This window comes from Podarcis vaucheri (genome assembly GCF_965113315.1).
Source record: "Podarcis vaucheri genome assembly, chromosome: 6".
Taxonomy (NCBI): domain Eukaryota; kingdom Metazoa; phylum Chordata; class Lepidosauria; order Squamata; family Lacertidae; genus Podarcis; species Podarcis vaucheri.
Window position 1 is genome coordinate 93897761 of NC_138764.1, and position 22441 is coordinate 93920201.

At 41.8% G+C, this 22441-nt stretch overlaps 1 protein-coding gene across 6 annotated transcripts in view; it reads left to right on the forward strand.

Annotated features, from left to right (window-relative positions):
- Nucleotides 1-9897, forward strand: part of GNAS (GNAS complex locus) — a 182955-nt gene extending 173058 nt beyond the window's left edge. For 3 of the 6 annotated variants that reach the window (XM_082226294.1, XM_082226296.1, XM_082226297.1), the window contains exons 7-12: nt 372-445; nt 907-965; nt 1263-1383; nt 3000-3130; nt 4160-4230; nt 6194-9897. In XM_082226294.1, the coding sequence (XP_082082420.1) occupies nt 372-445; nt 907-965; nt 1263-1383; nt 3000-3130; nt 4160-4230; nt 6194-6340 (603 nt within the window). In that variant the 3' untranslated portion in view covers nt 6341-9897. The remainder of the gene's footprint in view (nt 1-371; nt 446-906; nt 966-1262; nt 1384-2999; nt 3131-4159; nt 4231-6193) is intronic. The other 3 variants (XM_082226295.1, XM_082226298.1, XM_082226299.1) reach the window with 3 other exon arrangements.
- Nucleotides 9898-22441: the final 12544 nt, after the last annotated feature.

The window sequence follows — 22441 nt, forward strand, 5'->3', positions numbered from 1 at the left end:
ATGCAGATCTCTCAGGACCGGTGTTATATGGTCCTGGCGGCCACTCCCAGTCACCTGTATAGCTGCCACATTCTGGATTAGTTGCAGTTTCCGGGTCACCTTCAAAGGTAGCTCCACATAGAGCGCATTGCAGTAGTCCAAGCGGGAGATAACTAGAGCATGCACCACTCTGGCGAGACAGTCCGCGGGCAGGTAGGGTCTCAGCCTAAATGCTGACCAACCCTTTGATAAGTGCTGCTTATTCTGATCTCCCCCCAATAAAATACTGTCCTGTCTGTCTTTAAGGCTCGTTTTCAAGCCCACCACATTGTGGAGAGAGGGCAGGGGACTCCTTATTAGTAACTGGCCTTTCCCCCCCCATTTTCTTTAAGGACCTTCTTAGATGCAGAGTTCTGACATCAGGAATATTTGAAACCAAGTTTCAAGTGGACAAAGTAAACTTCCAGTAAGTATAACTAAACATGGCACTCCAATTCAGACTTGATTAAGCTAAGCTTTTCAAACATATTTATCATGTGATAATTAGATAAAATCTTGTGTAAGTACAGTGGGATAACTGTTTTGGATAGAATCCTGTAGATTGGATTGCAAAAAGATTCATGTATTTTTACTACTACAACAACAACAATAACATGCACCAAATATTTAATCAAGTTTCAACTTGTAAAAGTGATAATTGGAAGAGTACCTTTTGATTAACATGCTACTAAGGCCTTTGTATAAGTTGTCAGAGCCTGCAGAGCTCCACATAATTTTAACTTCTCGTTTTGGTGGTCCCTAGTTGAGAGGGAAGGATCTAAAGTCACTTCACTGATTGTGTCAAATACACTGCTTCGCTGGCTCAGACACTCAGTTTAAATAAGAGAAGCTCTAATGGGTCACTCAGACATTTATTTTCCTTTCTAGCATGTTTGATGTTGGTGGGCAAAGAGATGAACGCCGAAAATGGATCCAGTGTTTTAATGGTAAGATTGAAAATGCATCATACAAGCTACGTAGTGAATATTTTGTCTTGGCAATGTACATGATATTATCTCCAGCTCCGTTTACATTTTGTCCTTCCCATCTTTTTTGCCCTCGTGCAACCCTTTTCCGTTTACATTCTGACCTCCCGCATGTGCCTAGAAGATCTTAAATTTTGTCCTCTCCTCCATTCTCCCCCATGCTCTACCATTCCTTTCCACCAGAAAGAGATTAGAGCACAGAGAAGGCTTGCAAAGGTTTTGTGGTGTTACGGATTATTTTGTTTTTGTTTCTTTTAGATGTGACTGCTATCATATTTGTGGTGGCCAGCAGTAGCTACAATATGGTTATACGAGAGGACAATCAGACCAACCGGCTTCAAGAAGCATTAAACCTTTTCAAGAGTATCTGGAACAACAGGTCCGTCTCTTCCGATCTGATCAGTCGTTAATTAGCAACACTATATTATAATTGAGTTGTGACAGCAAAAATACTGTGTAGAGTGCTAAAATGGTGTAAATATAAAATAGAGGAGTTTATGCATTTATTTAGTGAAATGGTCATACTAGTGAGTATTTGAGTAAAAGGCGAAAGATTTATACAATTTGAAGAGAAACCAGAGTATGTGGTGCAACTGTATAGAAATCCATGAATTTTGGAATAATATATATGAGGAACTCAAAAAACTACTTAAACTTAATTTTTTAAAAAGACTGGAAATTTTCCTCCTAAGCATGCTGCCAAAGGAACTTGGAAAATCACCATTGACCGTGTATGGGATAACAGCTGTCAGAATATTAGTGGCAAGAAACTGGAAGAGTCATTCAATACCCAGTACAGTGGTGCCTCGCAAGACGAAATTAATCCGTTCCGCGAGTCTCTTCGTCTAGCGGTTTTTTCGTCTTGTGAAGCAACCGGATTAGCGCTATTAGCGGTTTAGCGGCTATTAAAGGCTTAGCGGCTATTAAAGGCTTAGCGGCTAAAAGGCTATTAGCGGCTTCGCGGCTTAGAAAAGGGGGGGAGGGGAAAAAATCGCAAGACTCGCAAGACTTGTTCGTTTTGCGAAGCAAGCCCATAGGGAAATTCGTCTTGCGAAGCGCATTGAAAAACGGAAAACCCTTTCGTCTAGCGGGTTTTTCGTCTTGCGAGGCATTCGTCTTGCAGGGCACCACTGTATAGTGGATTGGCAGAATCTAATGGTAGAATACCTGCAGCTAGCAAAGATGACAGGAAGAGTTACAAGGTCAGACAAAACAGAGAGTTTATAAGGAATGGAGAATATATAAAGAATACTTGAAAAATTATGGTGTAAACAGAAATCTCCTGGCAGAATTACTGATCCTTGAAATTCATAAAAGGTAACTGAGGTATAATGAAAAATCACAAGAAACAGGTAACTATGCGGTAACAGATAAAGCACAATGAGAATACTTGGAAGTCTTCTTAAATATTTGCAGCACTTTTTATATCTAATTGTGTGAATAATCATTTCATTAACAAAATACTTAATGTTGAGGAATTCCATAATTATGTATGTTTTTTCTCTCCTTTTTTCCCCTTGATTTTTATACACTTGTCCTTATCTTGCATTTTTCTTTTCTTTTCTTTCTTTCTTTCTTTCTTTCTTTCTTTCTTATGTTGTAAGCTTGTAATGGCAAATACTGTATGGATGTATCCATTTTAACTCAATAAAAATTGACTAAAAAGAGTGTGAGAGAGAAGTATTTGAGGCAAGCAGGAAAACTTTTGGGAATACAGGTGGGGAGCATTTTGCACAGGGGTTCTGTTTCTGGCCCCCGCATGCGTCAGTGGCATGCATATAAGAGTGCCCCCCCCAGTACTTCCCTCATTTTTCTTTCTTCCGGGTACAAAAGGACCCCCGTGACAGTGATCATGTGTCAGTTGGACGCGCCTAAAATGTTCACCGCCTATAGTTTCCAGATAATGCACAGATGCTGTTGCCATGGTTTATACTGCTTTATTTCGTTTATTTTGGCCGCAGCTTTTAACAGTACATTGGCTTTCATTTTCTGTAGGTGGCTACGGACCATTTCAGTAATTCTTTTCCTGAACAAGCAGGATTTGCTAGCAGAGAAGGTTTTGGCAGGGAAATCTAAGATTGAAGACTACTTTCCAGAATTCGATCGCTACACTACACCAGATGATGGTAAGAAACCCGACATTCTGCACAGCCCTAATAGCAAAATAGACTCTCTAGCATTCAGTTATCTTAGACCGGGGAATGAGGGTCAGGAGAAGGAAGTAAGTTCTGCATTAGTGATGAATTCTGCTCTGTAAGTCTTAAGTGGTAGACGACACGTGCTTGCTATTTTCAATCTATTAATTTTTTGTAAAGTGTCAGATTATGCAAGATTTGTCTCCTGTTTGATGCACAACTGTACACGATTATTAAATGTCGTTTTGTTTCTTTGATACAACTGCCTTTCGCCTCCAATCAGGCCGGTTGCAGTTCAAACAAGGTGAATGCTTTATCTGGTTAAAACAATGCCAATGATACCTTATATTGAAGAGTTTCCAGATAGTGGGTTGCATCTAGCCAAGTCATTTTGCAAATGAAATGACTTCTACTTGTGCAACAGAAGTTCCTCTCCCCCCCCCCCCCGCCCGCCTCCTACTCCATTCTGTTCTGCGCAGTAACTTAGTTGCATTCAACCCAATAGATTTTAGATCAGCCTTTCTCAACCTGGGGCCCTACAAATGTCTTGGACTTCAACTCCCATTAGCCTCAGCAAACATGGTTGGGAGTCGTAGTCCAAAAGCATTTGGGAGCCAGGGGTGGAGGGGGGGGGAGAGACTGTTTTAGATGACAGCGCATAAATTATAAGAGCTTGGATCCAAAGATGCCCTTTCATTATCCGAAATCCTCTTCTGCTTGCGAAAAGCTGTTTACAAAAGTTCTTCCATTTTTGCAGACCCCTGACCAAGATTTGCGCAATGGTACTTTCAATTCCCTTTTACGGCCCACTAGAGTCTATATGCTACATCCTATAACTTCCTTATTCACGGTGTTTCTCGTGCTATAACGCAACCCCTGCGAGATTGTGGTTGTGCACTCTCGAGAAGCATTCCACTAGCGCTAAGCTATTGCTTCCTTTCACTTCTTTGGATCCAAGCCAAGATATTTATATGAATTCCTATTTTAAGATAATCTTCTTGTTGTTTTTTTTAAATTGAGCAGCAATACCGGAACCTGGTGAGGATCCTAGAGTTACAAGGGCCAAGTATTTTATTAGAGATGAATTTCTTGTAAGTATGCTTTCCTCAGTATTCCTAAGAGTATCTTCCCCCGACTGCACCCTCCTTTGCTTTTAAATGCAATCCATTCTGGTACAGGCGACTCCCCATTTACATGGGGGTTATGTTCCCAGGTACCGTGCATGTACATGAAATTGTGTATGATGGGGAACACCATCTGAAAAGCCTGTAAACAACTCTCTAAACCTCTGGAAACCCCTTTTAAAAACCAGCAAAATCTCCTGGGATTGCTGTCCATTTTCCCTTCACTTTTCACTCCATTTTTGCAGTTTTAATTCTCTTTTCAGGCTGTTTTTGCCATTTTCACTGCGCGAATCAAACGCGTGCAACTGCATTTAGAGCTGCATGTCTTTTTTTCATTTGCATGATCATCTGCTTGGATTAGCGGCATTATTGTTATTTTTTACAAGCAGCAGCAGAGGAGAATTCTAGAGGCTGTATCCCAGCACCTTCTGTGATGTTGCAAGAGATATGGGTGCATTCCCCCTCTCATTGTGTGCTTTCAGTGGCAAAAGTCTTGGGCTTGCCCTGCTATCACCTTTCCCTCATGTAATCTTATGTATGGGGCAGGATTTGTTTCATTTGCTTTTCTCAGCAGAACTACCCCGGGCACACTTGCAGATTCTGCCCTGCATTTTCCGTATGTAAAATGTAGTTTGTGCTTGCTTGCTTGCTTGTTTGTTTAATACAGAAAGATGCATGCAAATATGTATTTCACTGGTGAACATATCGAAATGTGTATTTTACTTGGGAGGGGGAGCGAGGTGCACAAAATGCATGCAGGGGAACAAAATGCGGTGCAGTGGCCAACAACCGAGTTGCAGCAAGACTGAAATGGATGGATTTAGCTGTGCAGCTCATCTGTAGCATAATCTCATTCTGGAGCTGTACATCTATACTGCATTCTTAAGGTTTGAAGAGAGGTGGTGGAGGGGTGACACTACAGGAATTTCTTCCACCTTACCCTGTGCTTCTCTGGGTTCTTGCTGGCAGGGCAGAAGAAATGGTAAAAGTAGCGCTCTTGCTTTTTCTGAGCGGGAGAGATCTAAATAGAATTGAAGTAGGCCAATTCTCAGGTTAACGTGGTTTTCTCCTTGGGTCTGGTGCATTGTCGGGACTGGGAAGGTAATGAATCCTTTGGACTAGCGTCTTTCCTTGGTCCACCTCCAGCATGCCTCTGGAAGGACCAGGGGTCCTCCGGGAGCATCAGGGGCTGCGTACATTATGGCAGGGACGGGGCGATCCAACATCACCTCTACTTCTCTGAGGTCAGAGCTCTCTCTTTTAGCCTGGAAGGAGGGAGGTCCAATGCTGCTTTTGACCACCAGGACACACTCCTGAGGACAATGGGATTGGCGTATTGGTTTTGCTGAATAATGATTTTGTGTCAGTGATCATTGGTAGTGACACAGAAGAATGTTGGTTTAGAAAAAGTGTCCTTTCTCTAGTTGGATACTAGCAGGTTTTGAAAGAAAATTGCACATTTTGTACAGTGGTACCTCGAGTTACAAACGCTTCAGGTTACAAATTCTGCTAACGTGGAAGAGTTACCCCGAGTTGAGAACTTTACCCTAGGATGAGAACAGAAATGGTGTGTCAGCGGCACAGCAGCAGCAAGAGGCCCCATTAGCAAAAGCACGCCTCTAGTTAAGAACAGCTTCAAGTTAAGAACGGACCTCCGGAACAAATTCAGTTCATAACTAGAGGTACCACTGTAGTGAATTATCAGTCTGACTTTTTGGTAATGGCAAATAATTAGCATCTTTGTAAGTTTTCCTGCCACTTGTTCCGACATAGTTCTGTTCTGTTCGACTTTTGCCATGGAAATCGAATTATTGGAGCCGGGGGTGTTGGGGGGAAGAGATAAGGCACTATGAGGAACAATTCTCATTAACCCTGTTCCACGACCTCTCGTGCTTTTGACATACATACCATGTGTTTGTCCCTCTTGCAGAGAATCAGCACAGCAAGTGGAGACGGAAGACACTACTGCTACCCTCACTTCACCTGTGCAGTGGATACAGAAAACATTCGGAGGGTTTTCAATGACTGTCGGGACATTATCCAACGGATGCACCTTCGTCAATATGAGTTATTGTGATGGAGAGCACTTTTTCTCTGTTTTGGACTCCTTATTCCTTATTAAAAAGAAAAAAAAAAACCTTGCCCACATAGGGTGGAAGAAAAACTGTTGCAATCTCCCTCTGATTTGCATCCCTCAACCTTTTCTCCTTGCTGGACAAATAGCAGCACTTCTAAGCTTGCTTGTTTCACCTCCTTGGAACAGTTTGAGACGGCCCATGAAATGTAAAAGGCCATTTCTGCGAGCGGGGGCGGGAGGGAGGGGGGCGTTTTTTTCCCTCTTAACACTGTCATTAACAAAATAATAATAATAATAAATAACACCCTGAAAGTGGAACACCTGAGAGGATTTGGGATTAAAGTTAAACATTAAAAAAGCAAACAAACAAAAGAGAAAATGGGAGAGAGAACTTTAGGTAATTAGCACTGTTTGTGGGCATAATCCTATATCCCATGATTTCAACTTTGTTATCCATTCACTGCATCAGACTCAAGAAGGTGCCAAGTCACAGACCAAGTTGAAAGGACAGGCGCTTGAGTTTGGTTCTCTGCCTCTGAATGTGACTTTTGAGCGGAAATACTGACAATTCTACAGCAGATCTAGACAGTAGAAAACCAACTGCTACCTTCAGAAAGGTGTTGTTGAACCATGGCGGTCCTCTGGTGACTGGGGACATTGCTAAATGAACTGCATTATGGCCTGTGATTGCAGAAAGAGTTAACCACACACTGTTTTTTCAGTTTGTCCACTGATGATCCTGTCTGCTATATAGATATATATATATATACATATATATATAAATCATTATCTGGACTGTCGTCCTCACAATCTCCCCTTCTTTCTCTCTCCCCTTCTCCTTCTATTGCCTTCCCGTAACCTCTCTTCCCAATTTTTATTTTACTGCTGGATTATTATTCTTGTACAGACTGTAAAATGTATTATTTTGTACAACTTTATTGAAAAAAAAATAACTTGTAGAAGATCTTTGTGCCTTGATTATGGCTGTACCCGTGCAATGAGCTAAGATGTAAGTATGTTTGATTGCGCTGTACAGCTTTGTCAACCCTATCTGCAGCAGTTGCTCAAGGTAGGGAAAATTTATCTGTAGTTTAGGGTTTTTTTCTGGTTTATAAAAGGAGGAGGGGAAAAAATACTGTTTAGTATTAAAAAAAAAAAAAGTACAAATCGTGCAAACGTAACCACTTTAAAAGTGAGGTCTACAACAAGTGACCAGATGTTGCAGCATCATGCTTTTTAATTTTTAGCTTTAACTCATTTAAATCTCTATCCAAATGCAAAACATGGCTTGTTTCTACATAAACCAAATTTTGCTACAAATTATAAATGTTAGTCTTTGTCATTCATAGTCTTTTTTTTGTGCAAAAGGACAAAAACAGAACAAAAAAAAATACCAAACACATAGGCATTGCACAGACCTGGTGGCCGTCTCTGTGCCAGTCACATGCTTTTCCACCGCCACTATTTCTGCGTGGGCATAAGACTCCCATAATTGCAACGTAATTACCTTGCCCCTGGATTTGGCCACTCGATTTCAGTTTCAAACGACATTTTATTTCTCTTTTAATAAAGAGAGACTTTAATTTTTTGTTTTATATTAACTATATACGTAGCTTAAAGTTGAGGAGTGTGGATTTTTTTTTCTTAAACTTGAATAATTTATGCAAATCATATGCTTAGAACAACATGTGGTACAGTTTTTTTTAACAAAGAGCAAAAATCACTGTAGCAATAAGAGAGCATGTAATTTTAGTAACTACACCGCTTTATATTTTATACTTAGGTGTTTTATGTCTTTGTGAGCGTATTACTTTTTCATGTGTCTGAACCTACATGTACAAATTTGTACAAAGTCTAAAATTACCGCTGTACATCTAGATCAACTACATTAACTCAAGCCACCCCTTTGCCCCACCCTGAAAAATGGGGCGAGGGGGAAATCTAGATTCCAATACATCGATTATTTTTTTAATTGCCTTTTTTACACGTTAGCTTATCTTACACCCACCAGACATGACATTAGTTTCTCTCTTGGGAAGAAGTCCCACTTTAGAAGCTGTGCTGTGGCCAATAATTTCTACAAGTGCCAGAAACCTTAACGTTAAGAACCGCAGGTGTTCAGGATCGTGACAAGGACAGGTGTAATTAATTCTCTATTGGGGGGGGGAGTTCCCTGTCTCCTTTAATATACGAAGAATAGGTATGAACCATTCACCCAGGTAGAACAAAAACAATTGCATTGTTCACTGCAAAACACACACACACACACTTCAATGCTGTGAAAGTGAGGGGGACAAGACATGAACATGCCATTGAGACTTTCTTCTCGTTTTCCACTGCTGCAGTGTCCCGATGAGAGCCAAGCCCCGTCTGATTTTTTATTTTTTTTTAACTAGCTTGCCTCATCAGATGTGGGGACTGCAGTTGTGCGAAGCAACTGAGGAAGCCTAGCTGTGTCCGCAATTCCCTCAGGCTCCCATAATAGCTCCTTTGGATAGCAGCCTGGGCCTGCGGTGTAGCCAATTCAAATGTAGAAGACGGTCCATTTTAACGTTCTAGGATGAGCTGCCTTGTGAGCGTTTGCGATCCGTTGCAAAGCGTGTTCCAGAAACACACCTTTGCCAGTATAAGACTTAGCTAGTGCCTGATGGGATTCCATAGAGCAGAACACACACACACACTTTAAAATGTGAGCCTTAATTTTTGCTATTAAAAGTAAAAACAAAAAACCTAAGTTTAGTGCCAAACCTATTTTTATTACCTCTTAAACCTGGGGGGGTGGAGGGTGGGGAGATAATTCAAGAAACAAATCAGTAAGGATAGAAACTATTTGCAAAGAACGAACTGAGAAAAACAAAAGCATCGCCTTTTATTAAACAGTAGCAAAGACCCCCTTCCATTGGTGAAGAGATTAAGCAAGCATATGTAACAAAGGGTGTGTGTGCATGCCATACACGGGCACACACGCCGTTTAAAATACACCACCTATAAAGCTTTATATGAATGGAAATGTTTGAGATCCTTTTTTTAAGTTGGGTGGGTGAAGGGAGTGTTTTGGAACCAGTTTCGGCTGCAAATGAATGGAGAGCGGTGTGTGAGTGTGAGTGTGATCTCAGTATTGCCTCTGTTAGTCTGTCTCTCTTAAGTTTTTGCAGTTTGGTGGTCTGGTAAATGCAAGTCTTATTTTAACAGCTTTTTCTCTTTGTTTTGTTTTTATTTTTAATACAAAAAACCCCATAAAGCTTTGATGCTTGCTATTTAATTCTGTGTTTTCTTCTGTCTCTAATTTAGCTGACTTAATTTTGCAGTCGTTTGAACCATTCCAATCTAATGCTCATCTTTCCCTTGGACTTTATTTTTTTGCTATTTATTTGTTGGAGCCTCCTGTTCAAATAATAATCAGGATTGAGGATTCTGGATTTGCATCTGTCATCTGCTTCAGGAATTTCTGGCTTTTTACAACCATTGTGTATTTTCTTCCCCAAGTATTCATTGCGACTCTCAGAAACACAATTACTACCACTTCTATCAATAAAGCCAACTCAGTGTCTTAGGGACACACGTGCATCCTGTCTATTGACCAAGATATGTCATGAATTCCACTGTGAAGCCAAAATGAAAGTCTATAAATTCCCCCACACTGGACTTTTGCTATTAACCCCGCTTGGTTGGCCCTTTTAAAGGATCTCTACTGTGGAGAAATACTTTGGTTTGTTGAAGTTATGCAACTCTTTCGTTGGGTAAGCTCAGGGTTTTTTAAATTAGTAATTGAAGATAATGTTTGAGGAGGGTTTTCTTTTGCAAGTGTGTTAATTCCAAAACATTTGGATTTAAAACATAACCCTCAGCATGCTGGTCTCCTGCATTTAGTCTGAATACTTTAGGTATTTTGTACAAATGAGAATAATAAATTGTAGAGAGAGAGTGGTTTTCAAAACAAGACTCTGTGCTGTAGAAATAACATTCTAACCAAACATTTTTATTTAGCAAAACAAGTTTTAGGGCACTAAGTGTTTCCAGGAATCAATGGTGCTGTTTCGCCACTTTATTATACTAATGGGAATATGCTGGGAATGAAAGAGCACTGAGACCTGATTGAGTTAATTTCCAAAATATTTTACCATACTTGCACCACACTCTGGATCATGTTTTTCCCCCCAGGAACATAGCATTGATAGTGTGATATTTTGTGTTTTGCTCGGTTTATTCCTCATGGCAAAGCCATTGGACCCAATCCATGGCAGGGTGGAGACTCCTTTTGCGTAGTCTGAACCTATATGGCTCCAGTAAAGCTATAAAAACGAAAGACAAAATGGCATAGGTGAACCGATAGTTAATGGTTTTTATTTGTTGTTGGAGCAACTCACAACCAGATCCGTGGGGTCATGGCTTCTGCAGCATAAAGGTAAGTTATTGATCATGATTCATGGCTTCTCCTTGAGGGTGGTAAAAGAAAGTGCCCATTTCATCATTATCTGTACCCCGCATAGTTCCTATTTTCATACAGTGCCCCACAAAATGTCATACAAAAGCAGCATCGTTTGTTGCAAAGGTAAAATAAAGTCGTACCTCAAAAGTCAAACACCTTGCGACCCGAACATTTTGACTCCCGAATGCCGCAAACCCATAAGTAAATGTTCCAGTTTGTGAACGTTCTTTGGAACCCGAACGTCCAACATGGGTTCTGCTGCTTCCGATTGGCTGCAGGAGCTTCCTGCAGCCAATCAGAAGCTGTGCCTCGGTTTCCAAACGTTTCAGAAGTTGGACGGATTTACGGAACGGATTCCGTTCAACTTCTGAGGTACAACTGTATTTCATCAGGCCTTTTAAATCAGGAAAATGACCATTCATTGATATTTTTTTAAGGGAAAATAATGCTCTCAAGCATTTAAATTAAGTAAAATACTCCATTATTCCATTTGATCAAATTTACATTAAAGCTTTAAGTACATTTTTAAAAGCCTGAAATGCAGTTATAGTGATACTGTCTAAAAAGCAGTCTGTTAACACATTCAGTAATAGGTTTTTTAGAAGTCAACAGAGATGGGATAAGTGCGTCAGATTTTTGAGATACAGATAGGTAGCCGTGTTGGTCTGCCATAGTCAAAATAAAATAAATTCCTTCCAGTAGCACCTTAAAGACCAACTAAGTTAGTTCTTGGTATGAGCTTTCGTGTGCATGCACACTTCTTCAGATACCTGATTTTTGAGAGCAACTGGTTCCATACGGTTGGATCCTGTTCTACCTCCCATATAAGCACAGCAATTGAAAGAAGAATTCTAATCAGGGCCTTCACTGTTGGCAATTGGTTCTGTACTACTGGGAGTAATGACAAAAACAAACTTCCATGCTAGCTGGTTGTGTTGCATTTTCTTTGCCACCCCAAAGCATGTGTTGAATGCTATGATTCCAACATAAGAGCAGTCTTCTCAAGCACTCACCTTGCCACATAATACAGACCAGTATCCTAACAGTTTTCATCTTAATCATCCATAAAAGATAAAGGCTTACAACCCTTAAATCGAAACCACAGATAAAAACAACAGTGGCAGCAGACAGTAAGAAAAGAATAGAGAAGATAAAAGATACAGTGAATACAGTTCACTCAGTTAAATGACTTGGGAAATAATAATGATCTTGGAATTATGTCAGTATTGATGCTTCCCTAACCCACATATGAAAGGATTCCCCAGATGGGGTGTCACAACTGAAAAATGTTTTTTTTTTGGGGGGGGGGTTAGTATTTGTAACCACAAGGTACAGTAACATTTGCAAACGTGTTGGTGATGTTCCATGGAGAAGCTAGTCTTTTTAACAGGTGTTTGTTCATGGGCCCAGTCAGGTTGCATGGTGTGCCTGCCAAATTAATGCTGCAGGTATTGACAGGAGTGATTCCATGTGGATCTCCATGCAAGGTAATCTCAAAAGCTAACTTGAGTAGTTAAGAATGGATTGTATTCTGTTTTTTTAAAATATATTTATTAAAGTTTTTTAAAATATAACAATGAAAATGAAAAATAAAAAGAAACAAAATACAACATAAAAACAGTTAAAAAACAAATAATTTTCCATAACATATTTTCCTTACACTTATTTCCCCAGACCTCCTCATACCTCCCTTCTTTGTATTCCACTTCAATTTGTTAGTTCAGCAAATCCTTACCATTAAGCTTTTACCCATTTGTGAACCTCTTTTTTTTTCTTTTCTTTTTTTTGGTATCTCCTAAAGCATTACAGCTGGAAACCCCTTAGTTTCTATCCAACATCCTTCTAGCATTCATTAATTTTACAATATTTCTGTAAATAGTCTTTAAATTTCTTCCAGTCTTCTTTCACCATCTCTTCTCCCTGGTCTCGGATTCTGCCTGTCATTTCTGCCAGTTCCATGTAGTCAATCACCTTCATCTGCCAGGAATGGATTGTATTCTGGTGCTTCCCTCTTCAGAGTAAATACTCTGAACCTCTGTAACAAGTTATGTGTGGTTGAAACTACAGTAGTAGTTTCTGCTGCCATTTACACCATCTGCTTAGCAGAGATAATGTCACTGCTCTGCACACCAACAAACATAGCTTCTTTCTGACTCTACTTGGATGTGAAATCAGAATGGTAACCATCCTATGCACAATGATTAGGGAACTGAAGTCCCATTTGAGTAAACCTTTTGGATGAGGCATTGGGCCGGGCATGTCTGCATTACCTCATGTTGCATGCATGGTCCTCTTAAACCTTTGTTTTGGAAGGAAAAATTAGTACCGGACTACCAATAATACTACTTCAATGGTGCATGCATCAGTGATGTTTCTGGGTGGCAAGCCTTGGAATTAATCCAGCAAAAAAATGCTATTGAATGCATTTATCAAGCAGAGCCACACACTGAAAGAGAACTGCTAGTAGCATTTCAATATTTGCATTCCTCCTTTCTGTTTAACAAGCATCCAAGGTGACTAATAAAATGTATAAAATCCCCAAACAGTAAAATATGTCGAAAGAACGGTAGAAACACCCAGAATTAAATATGGCAGAAGTTACTTTATATAATAATAATAATAATAATAACAATAATAATAATAATAAGTTGAGATATATCCCTTTCATATTTGCTCCACCCCCAAAGGCCCTCTAGAAATAAAAAATGTTTTCATGATTTGATGAAAGGCAAAAGAGTGAGGCGGGGGGGGGAGCGGCAGGGGGCCTGGGTACAAGTGAAGGTCCTGTTCTATGTGCCCACATATATCTTTTCCAATTGCAGGGGAACACCAAGTAAGGTCTCAGTCACTTACCTGAATGAATGGGTAGGTGGAGAAGCTTCTTGAGATAGCCTGGTGCAAGGGAGCTCGGAAACAAATTGGAAATGAGTTAAGAATGGTGGAATTCTATGTCCCACATAGCAAGTCCCTGTGTAATAGTCAAACGGCTGCACTTGGCATCAGTTGATGCTTCTGAACGCTCTTCAGGGCAATGCCACGTACAGTGGTTCCTCGGTTTGCGAACTTAATCCGTTCCGGAAGTCCATTCTTAAACCGAGGCGCGCTTTCCCTAATGAGGCCTCCCGCTGCCTGTGCCCTTCCACCGTTTGGCTTCCGTTCTTAGACCGAGGTAAAGTTTGCAAACCGGGACACTACTTCCGGTTTTGCGGAGTTCGTAAACTGAATACAGTGGACGCTCGGGTTGCAAACGTAATCCGTGTGGGAGGCACGTTCACAACCCATAGCACTGCGTCTGCGCACACAGGTTGTGATTCAGCGCTTATGCACATGCGCAGCCACTGAAACCTGGAAGTAACCTGTTACGGTACTTCCAGCTTTCGGTGTGTCCGTAACCCCAAAAAATGCAACCTGAAGAGTCTGTCACCCAAGATATGACTGTAGTTTGTAAACAGGGCTGTTCTTAAACCGAGGTACCACTGTAGAGTGTTTTACTGTCCTCTATATTTGGTGTGACAAAGGCCACTGGAAGATCAGACCTCGCCAGGAGTAGGAGCAATTGGCTTGATATGTAGACAGAACTGTTTGCCCAGCAACAGGCACACGTATAAACATGTTTTTAATGTGCACCTTCCTTGGTCCACTTGGGTGTTACATCAGAAACGGGGTATAAAAATCTTGAAATTAAGCCGGTATATTTCTGGTGCTTACTGCCATGTTGATTTTTCTTAAAAAGGGCATGTGTGTTTTATGCAAACATTTATTGAAAAATCCAGGAATTTTTTTATATATAAAAAAACTGAAGGCCAACTCAACACATCAAATCAGAAGCACAATAAAATAATTCAGAACCATAAGCACATCAACAAATGTATTGAAATGTTTTAATAGGACCTTTTTATTATTTAAGAAATAAAGTACTGGTATTTTCCCATACTTGATGCTTGTTTAAGATTATTTTGTCCTTCTAAATTAATCCAAGCTCGGTTACCTTGAAAGTGGCCAACAGTTGGTGAGTCCTTGGCAGTAGATTTCTCCTTGAATACATCAGATTAGGTAGCTAGGTAAGGCAGTTCACAGAGCTCCTGATCCAACACTTTGGAGCAGCTCCAATCTGACCTGGGATGATCTAGGACTAAAACTGTTTCGGGGACCTAGCACAGTGCTTAATCAGGATTTAAAACCGAAATTAAATATGGTTTGCAGGGTGGAAAGCACACAGACTGCGTGCACGCACACACACACACACCCCCATTTTCACAGGCTCATATAAGTTCAGCACAAACAGTTGGGCCTGATGAGCATTTAAGGTCCCCAAACCTAATCTGCAAGTTGCCATCTGAATGGATCTTATTCTGATCCTGATCTGATTTTAGGGTGTATTTTAATTGTTTTAACTGATTGCCTGATTTTATGTTAATGCGTTATACATTTGATGTTAGCCGCTCTGAGTCCGGTTTTGGGTGGGGTATAAATAAAAATTATTATTATTATTATTGCACACACTCACACAAATTCTGGGCAAACAAATGCTTCAGTTAAGTTCTGGAGATTTATCTCTCTTTCTGGATAGTGTTAACAAAACTCCACTGTTATGTACTAAGCTCAGATCCTAGAACAATAGGCAGGTACGATCCTAGAATGCAACAACTGATTGGCTTGCAGGAGAAGACCAATCAGGCTCCCGGAGGAAGTTAATCAGCCTATTAGGCTGGTAGGATCATTGAATGCAACAACTGATTGGCCTGCAGGTAAAGACCAATCAGGCTCCAGGAGGGAAAGCAGAATCAGCCAATCAGATGGGACTCATTGTTTAAATAATGTATATAAAGGCCTGAGGTTTGGGAGGAATTCAACACTGTTTTACAAGCTGCAATAAAGAGCATGAAATCACTGCAGGACTCCCAAGTGTATTTCATCCACAAAGCCCTTATACATGGATTTATTGAAGATAATCAAGGCGCATGTAGAAATATTACAGCCCAATAGGCTGTTCTATGGCTCTGAGTGAAGATGGTTCAGAGCTTTTTATGAAGTTCTCTGTGGAGCTCTTTAAGGACGAAGTGAGTTCTCCCTTTTGGGGTTTGCCATCACTAGACTGCCATGAGATTACAAAGGAGGAAGGGAGGTGTTTTCCTGCTCTCTGGCAGAGCCAATAGAAAGTAGAATATTGCTGTGCCTACATTTCTCAACCTCCCTTGGGGTCTACAAAGGGGGAAAGGCAGCATTGTTATTCCTTTTACCTAATACTAATACACAGGTTTGCTATCACTAACTGAACCCTGAGGGGGCAGAACAATGGTCCACCCTATCCATTGTCCCTCATGAGAAGAGAAGACTCCCTGATGTTGGGAAAGATGGAGGGCACAAGGAGAAGGGGACGACAGAGGATGAGATGGTTGGACAGTGTTCTCGAAGCTACAAACATGAGCCTGACCAAACTGCGGGAGGCAGTGGAAGACAGGAGTGCCTGGCGTGCTCTGGTCCATGGGGTCACGAAGAGTCAGAAACGACTAAACAACAACAACATCCACTGTCCCAAAACAGGCTATTGAGAAGGTTTAGCTAACCAAAATAGCTGACCCAGTTTCTTATTAATCTTTGACAGTTCATGGCTTACCTGCAATAATTCATGTGAATGTATGTGAAGGAGAAGGGGGGGGGACACTTGTTGGTGAGAATGCCAAAGTTGGCATGCTATACTTCTGATCATTGTAGTTCTCTGTACTTTTATACTTCCACTATATTATTTATATGTGATCAGGGTAGCCATAATTACCATGGCTTCTGCATTTGCTAGCCTTTCTCTGAACATCTCTAACGTTTTTACTTTTTTATTGCATTTCATAATTTCAGAAACATGCATAACAATTTAACAGATTCTGGTGAAGATCCAAAGTACCATGAAGCTAGTTGCATGAGCCCAAGGGAGCTTGAAACAAACTGTGTACACACACCTGCTGTGTGGCAAATGGTGTGCAAAAGCTTTTTGCAATAGCGCATAGGGATCAGACGCTCAAGGGAAACAAAGCTGGTCAATAGCTCCACTGACCTAACGCAAGCTCCTCACAGAAACCTAAGCAGTTTGGGGGTTGGTCCTTGAATGTTCGTATCTTGACATTCATGGTGGAAAACCCCCACTATAAGTAAGTCAGAAATTAATTTGTTAAAAGGGGGGGGGGAGGCATGTCAAAAACGCTTAGTTGTTTTTTGTTTGGGTTGGGGTTTTTTTGGTGTATTTTATTTGTTCTCTGGAGCCATCCAGTGTTGCATGTTTATAACAAATTCAAAACATTTTTTGACTAATGTAGCTTAGTCCTCATAGGAATCTGCCTTATTCAGTCAGACCATTGGTCCATCTTTCTCAGTATTGTCTACTCTGACTAGAAGTTGATCTCCAGGGTTTCAGTCAGGATCTCCCCAGCACTGTTTGGAGATAGCAGGGATTGAATAGGGGAGCCTTATGCAGATAAAGCATGTCCTCTATCACTGAGCTGCAGAAGGCAATATTCTATAAATGCGGTTATTTTTGTACACCTTCCTTAGACTATAAGATTTTTAAAGTGTTCAAAATCTGCTTTTAAATTTATCCTAATGCTATTACGTATCTGCATTTAATATATATATAAATATATATATGTCCTTTTCTAGATGAAAAAATATCCCAACAGATCCATACATCACCCATGTGGGTGTGAATTATTGGATGTACAAAGGGTTCTTGAATCTGTAATAACTTTTGAAGAAAGCCCAGGATGCCTTGGAAAAGTTTGAAAATGAGTCCATGTAGTAGACACAATCTATACGTCGCCTGCAATGATTAGGGAGTAAAGGTATGGATTTCATTTGAGTTAATAAAAGTGTCACGGTGACAAAATCCCAGCTGTGTTGTGTAGATAAACAACAGGTTCAATTTCACAACGTTATGCAACCACCTTATTGTTCCAATGATGTTTTTATTAAGCTGATCCTATCCATCCAAGACAGAAGGCACAGCTGGGAGGAAAAACCAAACAAAATCCAAATGGTACTTTTCAGGAGCAGGAAATGTAAACGCTGACCCAGTGATCACAACTAATACGCCATCGGTCTTCAGCGTAATCGCAAACTGCGTTCGCAGAACCTTAAGTAACAATTGTCCTGTTAGGAGAGACTTGTAGGAAATGGAAATCATCAACTGAGGACTTCCACATACAGTGATACCTCGGGTTAAGTACTTAAAGAGCCAGTGTGGTGTAGTGGTTATGAGCGGTAATCACGTTATCTGGGGAACCAGGTTCGTGTCTCCGCTCCTCCACAAGCAGCTGCTGGGTGACCTTGGGCCAGTCACACTTCTCTGAAGTCTCTCAGCCCCACTCACCTCACAGAGTGTTTGTTGTGGGGGAGGAAGGGAAAGGAGATTGTTAGCCGCACTGAGACTCCTGAAGGGGAGTGAAAGACGGGATATCAAATCCAAACTCTTCTTCTTCTTCTTCTAATTTGTTCCGGAGGTCCGTACTTATCCTGAAACTGTTCTTAACCCGAAGCACCACTTTAGCTAATGGGGCCCACTGCTGCCGCCGCGCCGCCGGAGCACAATTTCTGTTCTCATCCTGAAGCAAAGTTCTTAACCTGAAGCACTATTTCTGGGTTAGCGGAGTCTGTAACCTGAAGCGTATGTAACCCGAGGTACCACTGTAATCTCTTTATATATGGATTTTTAAAATAACACAGCACTTAAACCAGTAACAGAACTGAGTTTACATACTAAGGCTTTGCCAATATGCTTATTTTGCAGACAGGCTAATATGGAAAGTGTTTCCGGGAGGGCCAAAACTTGAAAACTTCAGCATTAACAGAATGCAGGATATGCTGCACTCTTAATTTCAGAGAAGTGAAATGGCTTGCTCAACTTTTGCCATTTAGTGCAAGGCAAGCTTGGAGCTTTCATCAAAGAGCAAGTGACAAACTATTTCAATATTCCTTGCTGTTTGGGCACCTTGATTATGGCATGGTCCATTCATTCTTGTTGTTTGGTAATGAAATATTAACAATCTGGATGTTACAAACTAACCTGTTAGCATTATTTAGGCTGTCAGACCCTGTCTCAGAGACATTGTGAAGCCATAATGTTTAACTTTTAACTTAAAATTTGACAGGGGGAATAAAAATTGTGTGCAAAGTCTTAGGTCCTGTGCCAGTGTTATCTCTTTATTAATCATACAGGAAATATGTTGCACCAATTCATGCTTTACTTGTACAACTGAAGTACCAAAAGTTTGTTGTTTGAATTGTGCACTCATGTGTCCCAAAATAAGTTTGTGCTCAGAGGGGGAAGGAGGAGACCTTGGGGTTAGGGTCATGGAGCTGGTGGTTTTTAAGGAAAGGAACCATAATTAGTTTGGGAAATTGGCCATATTGTCATGGATGATTTAGCTGAGATTCCTGCATTGCAGAAGGTTGAACTAGATGATAAGTAAGTGATGTATATTCTCAGAAGGTAACCATTTAATATATTTTGTTAATTTAACATAAGCATAATTACAGAATCAGAAGTGTATAAGGTAAATGTTATGGATGTGCTTTCACTGTGTTACTACGTACTCTGCTATTTCAGTTTTGATCTGAAATGTTTTTATTTGTTGTAAATTAAATTTCAAAGAGGTAGACCAAGTCCTAGAATGAGGAAAGCTTTCTCTGACTCTTAGCCATGAACGAAACAAAGAAAAAAATTCCTTCCAGTAGCACCTTAGAGACCAACTAAGTGTGTTATTGGTATGTGCTTTTGTGTGCATGCACACTTCTTCAGATACACTGAAACAGAAGTCACCAGACCCGTATATATAGTGAGAGGGTGGAGAGGAGTATTACTCAGAAGGGTGGTGGGAATGGGTGATTGGCTGTAGTAGTAAACCTGTTGACGACTGTTAACGACTGCAATTGGTCTTACAGGAAAAAGGAAGGGGTGAGATGGCTAAAAATAGCTATACCATGTATAATGAGGTAAGATTCCAATATCTCTGTTCAGACCAGGTCTCTCCATGGTTTTAAGTTTGGTAATAATTTGCAATTCAGCAACTTCTCTTTCCAGTCTATTCTGAAATTCTTTTGTAATAAGACAGCGACTTTGAGATCTTGTATAGAATGCCCTGGGAGATTGAAGTGTTCTCCTACTGGTTTCTCTGTCTTGTGATTCCTGATATCAGATTTATGTCCATTTAGCCTTTGGCGTATAGGGATGCGGGTGGTGCTGTGGGTTAAACCACAGAGCATAGGACTTGCTGCTCAGAAGGTCGGCGGTTCGAATCTCCGTGATGGGGTGAGCTCCCATTGCTCAGTCCCAGCTCCTGCCAACCTAGCAGTTCGAAAGCACCCCTAAGTGCAAGTAGATAAATAGATACCGCTTTAGAGCGGGAAGGTAAATGGCGTTTCCATGTGCGGCGCTGGTGCTGGCTCGCCAGCACCAGCTTCGTCACGCTGGCCACGTGACCCGGAAGTGTCTTCGGAGGGCACCGGCTCCCAGCCTCTTGAGCGAGATGAGCGCGCAACCCTAGAGTCGGTCACGACTGGCCCATACAGGCAGGGGTACCTTTACCTTTATCTGCGGTAAGGTAAACAGCGTTTCTGTGCGCTGCTCTGGTTCACCAGAAGAGGCTTAGTCATGTTGGCCACATGACTGTACGCCGGCTCCCTCGGCCAATAAAGCGAGATGAGCACCGAAACCCGAGAGTTGGCTACGACTGGACCTAATGGTCAGGGGTCCCTTTACCTTTACCTTATCCTTTGGTGTAGGGTTTGGCCTGAAGGCTGTGTACTCCCTCTGGAATCAGAGGTGGTGTGCCTCTAAATACCAGTTTCTGTGCAGCACAAGAGGGGAATGTAGGAAGCTGCCAAACACCAAGGCAAACCATCTAGTTCAGCATTGTCTGCACTGATTGGCAGTGGCTCTCCAGGGTCTCAGGCCTGGTTCTCTCCCAGCCTCACCTGGAGATGCTAGGGATTGAATCAGAGACCTCCTGCATCCAAAGCTGATGCTCTGCCACTGAGCTATGGTACTCTCCCCCCCCCCCAAGCGGGAGTTGTGGCTCCATGGATGAGTGCATCCGTTGCCGTGAGAGGTCCCTTGGTCCAGCCCCTGGCATCCATCTCCAGGTAAGGAAGACTCCAACCTAAAATCCTGGAGAGCTGCTGCAAGTCAGTGCAGACAATATTGCCCTTCCGTTGTGTGCTGCTGAGCTCGTGTCCTGCTTTGTAGGCTTGGAAGCGCCCGCTATTTCCCTCCCTGCTGCTCTGAAGCATCCAAGTTCAGAGCCTTACAGATAGGATGGGAGCAGACGTTTTTTAAATGGGAGCATTGAATTGCAAATCCCAGTTTTAAATTGGAAGCGTTGCATTGCATTTCACGCCGCCTGCACAGGAGGCAAAGCCAGGCTGCATCCATCCCTGACGTCCCCTATTGCAATACCCGCTTCTTATCTCTATGGTATCATAGGCGACTCCGGAGAGGGAAGAGCATCGCTCTACTCCCGGAAGTCTCGCTGGAAGCCCGTAAATGGGGCTGGAGCCCCACGTGGTCCTTACAGGCTTCCCCTCTCCGCCTACCATTACCCACAAACCACCTTGCCGTGGCACAGAGGCACACATTGAAGAGGGAGCTACCTTAGTCTGGGATGGGGCTATTCCTGGTTCAGATCAAGAAGCCATTTTCAAGTGCCTCCCAGTTTACAGAAGGCGAGGGCGAGATGCAAACAACTTTTAACGTGGCTGCGCATAGGAGCCAACTCCTAGGGGATTTATTTTATTTTTGTAGATATGGACAGATATAGTTTTAGTTTTCTTTTGTGCTTGTTTTTAAATGATCCACGCCGGTGTTAGCATTTTCACTTTTATATGTTTTTAAGTAAGGCTGTAGTCCCCCCCCCCCCCGCATTTTCTTCTTGGTTAAATCCACTTGTTGTCTAGTCGTGTCCGACTCTTTGTGACCCCCTGGACCAGAGCACGCCAGGCACTCCTGTCTTCCACTGCCTCCTGCAGTTTGGTCAAACTCATGTTCGCAGCTTCAAGAACACTGTCCCACCATCTCATCCTCTGCCATCCCCTTCTCCTTGTGCCCTCCATCTTTCCCAACATCAGGGTCTTTTCCAGGGAGTCTTCTCTTCTCAAGAGGTGGCCAAAGTATTGGAGCCTCAGCTTCAGGATCTGTCCTTCCAGTGAGCACTCAGGGCTGATTTCCTTAAGAATGGATGCGTTTGATCTTCTTGCAGTCCATGGGACTCTCAAGAGTCTCCTCCAGCACCATAATTCAAAAGCATCAATTCCTCGGTGATCAGCCTTCTTTATGGTCCAGCTCTCACTTCCATACATCACTACTGGGAAAACCATAGCTTTTACTATATGGACCTTTGTTGGCAAGGTGATGTCTCTGCTTTTTAACATGCTGTCTAGGTTTGTCATTGCTTTTCTCCCAAGAAGCAGGCGTCTTTTAATTTCATGACTGCTAGACGCGGGTGGCACTGTGGGTTAAACCCCAGAGCCTAGGACTTGCTGATCAGAAGATTGGTGGTTCGAATCCCCGTGACGGGGTGAGCTCCCGTTGCTCAGTCCCTGCTCCTGCCAACCTAGCAGTTCGAAAGCACATCAAAGTGCAAGTAGATAAATAGGTACCACTCTGGCGGGAAGGTAAACGGCGTTTCCGT